This window comes from Periophthalmus magnuspinnatus, chromosome 23 (assembly GCF_009829125.3).
Source record: "Periophthalmus magnuspinnatus isolate fPerMag1 chromosome 23, fPerMag1.2.pri, whole genome shotgun sequence".
NCBI classification, from domain to species: Eukaryota; Metazoa; Chordata; class Actinopteri; order Gobiiformes; family Gobiidae; genus Periophthalmus; species Periophthalmus magnuspinnatus.
This window is the reverse complement of record NC_047148.1, coordinates 12,064,320-12,075,527: the sequence shown is the minus strand read 5'-3', so window position 1 is coordinate 12,075,527 and position 11,208 is coordinate 12,064,320. Positions and strand designations below refer to the sequence as shown.

General features: G+C 37.1%; 3 protein-coding genes across 3 annotated transcripts; 2 read left to right on the top strand and 1 right to left on the bottom strand.

Annotated features, from left to right (window-relative positions):
* The first annotated feature begins 181 nt into the window (after window positions 1-181).
* On the top strand, window positions 182-2,028 carry dram1 (DNA-damage regulated autophagy modulator 1). The gene is made up of 7 exons (XM_033989723.2): window positions 182-438; window positions 698-765; window positions 841-983; window positions 1,091-1,268; window positions 1,390-1,415; window positions 1,555-1,647; window positions 1,733-2,028. Exons 1-7 carry the CDS (start codon window positions 308-310, stop codon window positions 1,775-1,777), a joined length of 684 nt encoding a protein of 227 aa, XP_033845614.1. The 5' UTR covers window positions 182-307; the 3' UTR covers window positions 1,778-2,028.
* A 42-nt stretch (window positions 2,029-2,070) lies between these two features.
* On the bottom strand, window positions 2,071-4,187 carry washc3 (WASH complex subunit 3). The gene is made up of 7 exons (XM_033989737.2): window positions 4,045-4,187; window positions 3,758-3,856; window positions 3,613-3,678; window positions 3,423-3,551; window positions 3,212-3,331; window positions 3,063-3,127; window positions 2,071-2,984 (listed from the first exon to the last, which is right to left on the bottom strand). Exons 1-7 carry the CDS (start codon window positions 4,093-4,095, stop codon window positions 2,891-2,893), a joined length of 624 nt encoding a protein of 207 aa, XP_033845628.1. The 5' UTR covers window positions 4,096-4,187; the 3' UTR covers window positions 2,071-2,890.
* A 5,747-nt stretch (window positions 4,188-9,934) lies between these two features.
* LOC117392171 (tetraspanin-7-like) lies at window positions 9,935-10,872 on the top strand. Its single transcript, XM_033990189.2, has one exon. The coding sequence runs from the start codon at window positions 9,950-9,952 to the stop codon at window positions 10,799-10,801; it is 852 nt and encodes a 283-aa protein (XP_033846080.1). The 5' UTR covers window positions 9,935-9,949; the 3' UTR covers window positions 10,802-10,872.
* Window positions 10,873-11,208: the final 336 nt, after the last annotated feature.

The following is an 11,208-nucleotide window of genomic DNA, read 5'->3' as shown; positions in this document are numbered from 1 at the left end:
TTAACCAGGTTGTTTTGTGCACTACAAACTAGGTCAGATGAATAGATTTTAATTTTTGTAACTCACAATTAGCAGACAAAGATGTCGTAAGTGTTAATGTTGCTCAATTTGGAAATGATGGTAGCTTCATCCGCCTACAATACGCAAATTGTAACCAAAGAATCTTTTTTTTTACGGGGGCGGACCAAGAGCGAGTTTAGGGAAGTTCAAGTTTACATTTACGTGGCTATATTCTTTATTCTGTAATTATTTTTTATGTATTATTTGTTTTTGGACTTGGTTTTACGCACATGTATCCCCATCCAATATGTTTTGGTTCCAACAAGGACTATGTATTCTTCCAGTGATTTTGGTCACCTCGTCATCTGCCACCTTTATTATTTCTTACATTATTGCCATATTGAGACGTGATGTTGATGTCTTCCTCCCTTACATAAGGTAAGTAACATCGAATTGTTGTGGTTTTATTATGTTAAATTTTGATTCAAATTGCGACTGTGCTGAATGAAGGAAGTATGTAGTCTATCTTTTTAGTTTCACTTTTTAAGTTTCGTTTTTCTTGACTAATCTGGGCCAGGTCATTTCTTTGTATTCTACATTTCTAGGTTAAATAAAAATGTGAAATAGTATTATTATTCTCTGTTTTGTGTGACGATAGAAGCAACACTGATTTAGATTTTATTTTTCCTTATTTAAGCGACACAGGTAACAGTCCTCCAGAAAGTTGTATTTTTGGCTTGATGACATTTGTTTCTGCCTGTGCAGGTAAACATTCTTAAAATTAAGAAACTAAGAAGTAATGAGTCTGCATATGTTAAAAAGACATTTATTATGCATTAGGTGTGTCTACCATCTATGCCATGTACAAGTTTATGGCAAAGCTGGGTGAGGACACAGGGACGATCAGCACTTGTTGGAACAAAGCTGCTCTTGGATTTGGGCTCATCTCCTGTTTCGGCATGTGTGTTGTTGCAACTTTTCAGGTATCCCTGTAAATATTATTTAGTTATTGATATAAAACTGAAAATTATGCCAAATCATATTTAAACGAATTATTTCATTAATGTTTATAACGACTTTTGTATTTTAGGAAACTGCTGTGGAAACTGTTCATCTAATTGGAGCACTTCTTTTTTTTCTTTGTGGAGCTTTGTACATAAGTCTTGAAACTTATTTATCATATTGCTCCTACCCCTATGGATCCTCCCTTTTTATATGTCGTGCACGTTTTATCATCAGTGTAATTTCTGTTGTGGCATTTTTCCCCAGTATCCTTTTTTCTTAACATTATACAGTTAACACATTATACAGTTTTTTTTAAGTAACAGTATGGTAATGATTTAATTTTCATTTACCTAAGATATACATTTTCTTAACTGAAAAAAATAGCTGTAATTTGTAAATTCCTTGAAAAGGTAGGTTCTTTTGATCTGTTACAGACTATATTGATCCACAAAGGGAATTACTTGGACACAGTATATAGGAAATGCAATATAATAACAAAATAAATGGTAATGACAAAATTCTAAACACTTTTTCTATTTCAATTTACAGGATCCACTTCTCCAAAAGACAAGTGCTGGATGTGAGTGGATTGTTGCCTTCAGCTTTATCAGCTACTTTTATACCTATGTTCATGACTTCAAAGTAAGTAACAGAAGAAAATGGTTTACTTTATCGTTTATATTTTTAGATTTTTTGTATATGACCACCCTTTTCATTTTTTTTCTAGCAATTTACACTAAAATTCAGAACTGTGTGTCGAACTGGTACCTAACAATGGGCCCAAGAATGGACTGTACTTAAGTATTATTTTGTGCAAATAGATGAGCCATTATACTCATTAAAGTTGAATCTAAATATGTCATATTTGCAATCATGGCCACTTGTTACACATTACACTCGTTAAAATACTTCATGATAATTGGTATATTATCCTTAACAGCAGCCTACATTGCTAACTTGAGTTCAAGTAACTTAGTAACTTTTACTACAGTATGTTGTAACTGTGACACCTGTATGTTCAAACCATCCATTTCATTTTAGATAAAGTAAAATAAGACTTGTAATAAATGAAAGTGTATTTATCCTTTAAGAGTTTTGTTAAGTTTTACACATTTGTCACATTTATCATCACACTCATCTTAACTTTGTTTAGCAATGCAAGTATAATATTATAATAAGCACTTTAGGTAAAGGATCACCACAGGATTAATATCGGTGAAGTAGTATCCAGAGAATATCCAAATTCTTATCCTGAATGTCCAAAACATTCCAGAAAAAATATATTTAAAAAAGTAGACCTCACTTCCATCAGCAGGTGTCAGTGTCCTGACTAAAAAATAAAGTAATAAACAATGAAAGGTGTAACTAACACTAATTATTATTCAATATGAAAACCTCTTCTGATGATAAGAAACTGTCCTTATATTTGCCACTTTTAAATGATTGATTGGTTGAGAGTGACAATGACACCAGGCCCCACTATACTGTCTACTCATTATAAAAAGGTACACACTGTTTAATGTCAATTGGGTAGTTGATGCACCTCTAAATATCTTTTCTATATAACTAGGTGATATACAAAAAATATTTCCTTGTATTGATCAATTTTCTATTTGATATTATTTTATCTTATTAAAAACACATACTCATGGTTTCCTTGAGTACTCACACATTTGTATCCAGGAGAAAAAAGCATTCTCCTCATAATAAATAAAAGTCTTCTAAAATATATGTGTTGTCAAAAACACACACAAAAAAGTATTAAGGGGTGAATTATACATTTGCATTATCTGATGATTGTACAAAGACAGTTCTTAACAGTCATTTCCTTTGTACAATCTGCATTCCTTTTTGTTAGTTGCTGTGACATACACCATTTTGGTAGTTAGTCACTAAAGGACGATTCACTATCTGAACTATTGACATCTTGATCATCAGTGCTCCCAGAAGCTCCACCAGGCAAAGGAGCATTTGGCGTGCTATAACATAAAGAAGTCAGTTTAGTTATGAACATTTTACATTGCACAACATAGGTATTTGGACAGTTTTGGACTCACTCAAGAAGACTGGGATCTAAACCCTCCAAGACCATTTTGTTTTTAATAGCCATTACAGGAACACCCTGTGCAGAAAGGCATTGTTGAATTGATACAGCTGTACATTTGAGCTATAATTTTTTTAATTATTATTATTTAATTAAACTTACCACTTGAACCATCTTAAGATAACGAGCATATTGTGGATCCTTAGCAACAGTTATCACATTTTCTGATATAGTCTCTTCGGCTTTCTGTGCAGTTGGCGGATCAGGTTCATTTTGAACAGCCTGTAAAACATACAATTTTCATGACATTCTTAACGTTTCTTAAAGTTTATTCATTTAGCTTTTTGTAGGTTTTACATAATGAAAACACAACCTCTGTGGGTGGTACACTTTCCACATTTTCTGTCTGCATGTGACTGGCAGGAAGACCATTTATGTTTGTATTTTGCCGCACACGGACTTCATTTGCTGTTACATCCTCAAGTCCAGGGATAGAGGAGAGCTGCACACAAAATGTGTTTAAATAACACAGTACTACACATTTGGTGAACATACAAACTTGCCTTGGCCTCCAAAATGCACAACGTTGTTTCTATCTGTTGTACGCGAAGAGAGATGTTTGCCAGTTTCTAAAGACAAAGTAGATAACTTAAATAAAATGATAATAAACCTTTGTTTCCAAGAACTGGAGAATAATAACCCACAAACCTCCTCACAGACCGTAGAAAAGCGGTTTAGAAATCGGACAGTGTGTACAATGAATTGATTGAGAAAGGCAATGGTTCTTCTTTGTTGAATAGCAGGAACCTTGGAAAAGCACAATTTCAAAGGCTTTACAGAAAATGTTAATATGCGGCACGTAGGTCTACTTTATAACCACCAAATGTCAAAGATAAATTATACAAGTAGCTCATATAATATTGTCTCATGTGTCTTCAAAACAAATGCACACAAAATAAATACGGATCCCTCGCTTTTAAAAACACTAGACACACCTTTGTCAGGTCAACACCAGAGCCAACTATAGGTAGACCGTCTTCATCCATATTTTATAGTATGATCATCTAGCGAACATTTTGCACACAAAATAGCAAGATTTAGGATGTAAGTCAGAAACGATTGATTTCACGTGACTACAATGTTGATGACGTTGTCTTCTTCTGGTCTTTTCCGGTCAGCTGGTGTGTTGTTACGTTGTGCTCCCTCTATCGGTGTGGAGATTAAGATGATGCACGTCTAACAGAAATGTAGAGCCCTTCAACATACAGCTCTGTAGGCAAACTATTGTTCCACAAGAAAAATACCTGGACTGCGAATATCTTCATTATTTTTATTACTATAATGTATATAGTACCAACAAAGTTATATCTTGTGAGTTGTACTGTTGCACGTTTTAAAATTTTGCACTGGTCAAATAAATTAAATGGCTTTATTTAAACACAATTTATCACTGAACACTTGAAAAATATTATTTTTGTAATGTAAGATAGTAACTGAGGTAAATATTTAGCAGTTTTACATCAATCAAGCTGCAGTTAAAGGTGGAAAAATAATTCATCAGTACACAAAAATCCACCCAAAATGGGACAATGCTTCTTTTCTGTTATGTCCAATCAGAAAGTAACATTATTTAAAAAATGATAAATTGGGATTGGCAAAATCATGTTAACTACATTTAAAAAACTGTTTATGGACTTTGACTCTTTTAATTCAGGGCATCTAGTTGTGACTGCACTTCTGTCAGGTGGCAATTCATGTGGGTTTTCAAACAATGACTGAGAAAAAGCTTTGTCGCACTGTGTACACTTGTAGGGTTTATGCCCAGTGTGGGTCCTCATGTGAACATCCAAGTGGTGCTTACACCCATATTTATGCCCACACACTGTACATGTAAATGGTTTGATACCTAGATGGATTCTCATGTGACAATCAAAATGAGCTCGTGTTCTAAATTTCCAACCAGTTGGACGGCAGGTATCACACTTGTAAATCTTGTTATGGCTTAATTCATGTTCTCTTAAAAACTTGTCAGAAAAAATCTTTCCACAGAGCCAACATTTGAAAGGCTTATCAATTTTGTGAGCATTATTGTGGTTTTGGAAACTATAAAATGACAGAAAAAAGTATCCACATGTTTCACAATAATGGAATTTTTGATGAATTTGCAGATATTTTCTTAACTCCTCTGATGACTCCAATTGTTGACCACAGACTCCACAGATGGCTTTTTGATTATCCAGATGACATACAGAGTGTTTAGTTAAGATCGCCGTGGACCTGAATAAAACCCCACACACTTTACAGATACAGCCGCTGTTGGTGCACTTCTCTAGGGATGGCTGTGGTTTTCTTCTTTTAAAATGTTTTCTAATGCCTATATAATGAGACTTGGCAGCATTGCTGTGTTCTTCCTTCTCTTTGTTCTTTTCTGGCTTCCAGTCCTCATTCTGGCCATTGTCATCTTCTTCACTCTGGGAAACAGAGTCCACCACAAACTTGTTGTCCAGATTATCTGTTGGATCACTGGTTTCTGATGGTGGTTCTTCAAAATGACTAGTGGGAAAAAGATCAAATATTAAGATATATTAATTACAAGAAATAATTTAAGTTTTAAAATCTAACCTTGTAGTGGACTCATTATGTGATGATGAACTGAATGTTGCCAATTCACCGGTGTTGTTATTGTCCTTAAAAAAGAAGTGAAATATGTTAAGTGATACATTTTTTCTATTAATTAAATAAATATTAAATATTTTCTTGCAGGATTTGAAGGCTTGATAAAGCTTAACCTGAGTTACCCTAGTTGTTAACTTAGCTGATCCTTTGCTGTCAGTCAAAAAGGCCTCAAATGGTTTGTTTTCTCCAAGCTCAGGAAGAGTAGACCTGAGCTGACTAAAGAAGGCAGACCCACATTGATGGCATGGACACATTATTGTTTGAACTGGACTTTCAATCCTAAAAGTTGAAACTAATGACAATGCTACAAAATAAGTACAAGTTTAACACATCAAATTTAATGTTGTACCATTACTTGTTAGCTCAAAGCCAGGGACGTTCTGCAACAAACCAGTCGCAAGTTTCATTAAAGGTTTTCCCTTCATGTTTGAAGGCAGAAATTCTTTATTTTCATTTGGTTTCCATTCCCTATCACTGTCATTATGTTTAATCCATCTTTTTGGCAACCACTTGATTCTTTTGGTCCTAACGTCTTTCTTTGTACATCATTTATTTTATCATCATTGTGATGCTGCTCTCTGTGAGCAGGGCTGGACGCCCCTTGGCAGCCTCCCTGGCTAGTTTTCTTCTTGTCTTATTATCAACTTTGTCACTGTTGTGCCATATTTTCTCCACTTGATGATGACGGTCTTCACTGTGTTCCATGGTATATCTAATCTTTTGTAGCCTTCACCTGACTGATATCTTTGAATAATGAGATCCCTCTGATGCTTTGGAAGCTCTCTGTGGACCATGGCTTGTGCTGGAAAATGTGGGTACAAAAATGACAGGAAAAGCCTACTAGAACAGCTGATCAGAGACACTTTAATTCTTGACAGGTGTGTGCTGACTCCACTTTAACATGAGTTTGGATGTAATCGGTTAAATCTGACCACAGCCACACCCCCAGTTATAAAAGGGTGTGTTTTTACTTCACCTCGCTGAAAGATTTCTGTTTGTTTTTCAATCGCATTATACAGGTTATAGGTCACATAAAAAGTGGAAAATTTGTGAAATTATTTATTTTGATGTAATTTTTTTATATGACAAAAACCTGGCATTTGAACAGGGGTGTGTAGACTCTTTATATCCACTGTAAATGTCGACACCAACCTTTTCTGTTGAGGTTGACTTGAGGCTGCAGAATAGATCTTAGCTTAGACGAACCAACTTCTCCTTCAACGACGAAACTTTATGTTTACGTGCAGCAACGGCTAACACCACCACTGCCAATATTTCCCATAACATGGTCGAACATGGTCTCGATTACCATCTCTCTCAATATTTTTACTTCAGATTGGCTGCTCTCCAACTATACAACAAAATCTCCAGCTGTCTCTAGGTCGCAGTGATTCATTCGAGGCTGTAGGATCGCGTCTTGCTGTTTCCTCCTCCCTTTTTAGCAACAACATTTCATTTTCATGTTCATCTAACCTCCGTAATATTTCAGCTTTAGATGGTTGGCTCTCAGTCGCACCAATAAATACCTTAAACGACTCCATTCCTTTATGAATTTGCACTGTCTGCGGTCTGTTTTGAAACGTGTGTACTGTCTATGGAAACTCTTCTTTTGGCTTTAATTGGCGATTGGCAGCAAACTTAAGATTCGTCATCGCCCCCTTCTGGCCTGGAGTGGGCAGCACTCAGTAGAACTATGCAGTTTATAGTTTGGCCCTGCGTGTCATCTACTACTGCCCCTCAGCACCTTTACGCTGGGATGATAGATAACTGCGTGACACTGACAGCAAAAACGCATCAGACAAATCCTGGATCAGAATGCAAATACAGAGGCTGCTTAAGTAGGTGCTATTAAACGTATGATTTATTTACTGAAGGTGTAGGCTTTGGTCAACCACAGAGAGCTGCTTATTGCCGTGTGCACAGCTGTAGACTAGGGGCATGTACCTCAGTCTGTGTATGAAGAAGGAGACTCAAATCCCTCTCCTATAGCTCCGAAGTGAGTTCACTCAGCCATGGACGTGGATGTGGAGGACGACAGGAGCTTACAGCGCTGACACGGTCATTTCAGTGCTCCCTCATGGCTTGCCATTGGTGATGAAGCCTTGTTATTTACGCACGAGCAGTAGTCCTACACCCAGAGACATTACTACTACTACTACTACTAATACTACTCTTACTATTACTATTACACTACTACTACTATTACTACTACTACTATTACTATTACTAGTACTATTACTATTACTATTACTACTACTACTATTACTATTACTACTACTACTATTACTATTACTATTAATACTAACTGCTGCTGTTGCTATGGCTATAATTCCCCTTTTTACATATCATGTTATTTCATGATAATTTCTTATTGTGAATTTTCATGATCATTTTGTATAATGTTTTAACATGAAATTATCACGTAATTTCATGATAGTGTCACGTTAAAATGTGATTTTTCTAAGTACAGAATGGTATTTCTATGCCGCCGTAGTTGAACACACTGGCCGAACAGAACAGACTAGGCTAGAATACAAGAACAGAGCAACTGTGTAAAGCATTCTGTAAAGCAAAGTGCTTTATAGAATAAGAAAGACATTAAAATCACAATACAATAAAGCAAAACATAAATAATCATAATAAAATCAACAGAAAGAAAAGAGTGCAGAATAAAAACCTTACAGTCATATGCAGAGCTAAGGAGAACCTGGATTTAACATTGTCACAGTAGAGGCCTGTTTCACATCTTCAGGAAGTTCCAGGTTTTAGCTGCATAAAGCTGAAACGCTGATTCCTCATGTTTAGTCCTGACTCTGGGCACCAGCAGGAGGCCGGCCCCCGAAGTCCTCAGAGTGTGAAATGGTTCATATGGCACTAACACTAACTGTCAGAGATGTACTTTGGTGCATGGAGAGACTTGTACACAAATAGAGCTGTTTTAAGGCCTGTTCTTTGTGACACAGGAAACCAGTGCAGAGACCTGAGCACAGGACTTATGTGCACGTACTAGTCAGGAGTCTAAAAACACTTAAAGTGTTTTATGTAATCTGCATTTTATGATTTTACTACGTTTAATTTCTTTCAAACATAGTTAACATGATTATATTTAAGATTTGACTAAAAATCTTAACTTTTTTTTTCTTTTTCTAGTTTTGTAGTTTTGGTGAAGTTTTTAATTTTACTTACTGGTTGGACATTAGCAGCACACATGCATGCAGCAGGTAGGACACAGGCATATGTGGAGGTATGTTACCTAAGCTTAAATGCACTTAAACCATAGACATCGCTTCGCAGATGAACCTGTGTACAGGTGTAAATGTAATCTTCAAAGCGGACTATGCGCTGCAGTCTGTGTATGTCCCCTCGCCCAAGTTTATCACACATGATGGAAGAGGCAAAGATAGACTCAGCGATGGACATGTAGAACTGCACCATCATCTGGCTTGAACCCAACCCAGTGTAAAACATGTGGTCATATTCTCTCATGACTGATGTCAGACAACACCTGCAAGTCTTTGGGTGAAAATGTTTTTTGATGATTTTTCTTTTTGTTTAATATTAGTTTTTTATTATTGTTTGAGTGGTTTGAAATCAATATCAGTATCATAAAATGTTATGTTGCCCATATCTGATGTCGCAGTTTCACAGGCTGGCATACTCTTACTTGGATGTCCCCTCAATGCCAAGAGATGGCACACATGAGATCCATCCACTCACTTTATATTTTGTACAAGAACACAGCAGCCGTATGCTTGCTGGTATAAATGTGTGGCTGTTATCTTTGAAATTTGCTCTATTGGAAACCATGCAAGTGGAATAATAGCCCAAACAAACAACTTATAGCAAGACAGCTGCGGATGCAGATAACTGAAGAGCACACACCCATCATCCTGATTTACAGGGTAGCTGAGGTTGTGGTATTGAAAGCAGATTAATAACAATCCATAAAGGATGGTGAGAAGTGTGAGGACAAGAAAGAAGGAAGGGATAAAATAGAGAGAGAGCTTAATTAAGGCAGAACCATCAGCTCTGCAATAACATCCAAGCCCATATCTGCATGTCCAAGCCCCAAAAGCCAAGCCTTAGATGGGTATTGTGAACTTGCAGTAAAAGGTTATTTACCTTTCCTTCTCTCTCTCTTACAGACCTTTGGCAATTCATTATTTACTGACAACATATTGCAAACAGGAGCACCCTCAGCTCCAGTAGTGTCTCTCCTTGTCTATGGACTCCTCCCAGGCTTTGCTGGCACCTTCTGTCCCTTCATCTTTTGCCCCTACACCCTCTTGTCATCCACTGGGAGTCATGCATTTTCTTCGTCTGGGACTCCTGGCTTTTAGCTGTCTTTTTTGGGCAGCTGGTTTAGCAATTTTTACATTAGGTGTTTGGGCTCAGATTTCGCTGTCTGACTTCATGCTGCTGTCTGCTAATCGCTACCCTAATGCCCCTTTAATACTTTTGTCCATAGGGGCTGTTGTTACTGCGTGGGGTTTTCTTGGTTGTCTTGGAGTGGCTGCAAACTTGCCCTATCTTCTTAGGGCCTATGGATTTTTTCAACTTGCTGCGCTTATTACAGGATTGACAGGTGGACTCTCTGGCCTTTTCTATCGTGAAGACATTGCTGGAGGATTTCGGAGTGGCTTACAGCTAGCAGTGGCCGGTTACACAGAGGATGAAGGTCGAGCAGACGCTTTGGATAGCCTGCAGAGAGCCTTGGAATGTTGTGGAGCCGAGAGTTGGCGTGACTGGTTGTCCTCAGACTGGGCTATTCAACATGTTGCCTTTCCATCTATTGAAAACGGCACCTCTGTTTCCCTTCCAGATAGCTGTTGCATAAAGCGTAAAGGCTGCAGGAACCGTCCTCTGCCGTCAGGTGACACTGAAGGAGTAGTTTCTGCTGGAATCCACCCTCATGGCTGTTTCCGTAAAGTCTTCAGTTTAGTCAATGATAATGTGTTCCATATTGCAGCTTCTGTTTTAGGACTGGCCCTTACCCAGATAGGAGGCATTGCTTTAGCTTGCATGCTGGCAAATAGAATTAAACCACAGCAACATGAGCGAGTAATAGGACACTGACACATTCAAAGCAACAGATTACCAATTCTGTAGATAATATTGCCAGTATCGTCATGTTGGCTATGTGATTCTAGAACATTTGCATGAGTTGATAATATAGATTTAGACATGTGAACATATTACATCTGAGACAGTAGCATGGCATTTAGAAAAATGCATCTGGGTATAAACATTTCCAAAGTTCCTGTGTTTTGTATTGATAAATGTGTGGATAGTTCTTTCCCAGTAAGAACTTAACATGTGAAGGAACATTGTTTGGCCAAATATGTTTTATTTCAAAATAGTGTGAGTGTAAATTTGCATTGTAAAATCTATCTTATGTACCGTTACATGAATGATGTCTTGAATTTCCTGTGATGTAATCCTGATAGAAGCTGACTGTTGTTTCCTTATGGACAATCTGTGTA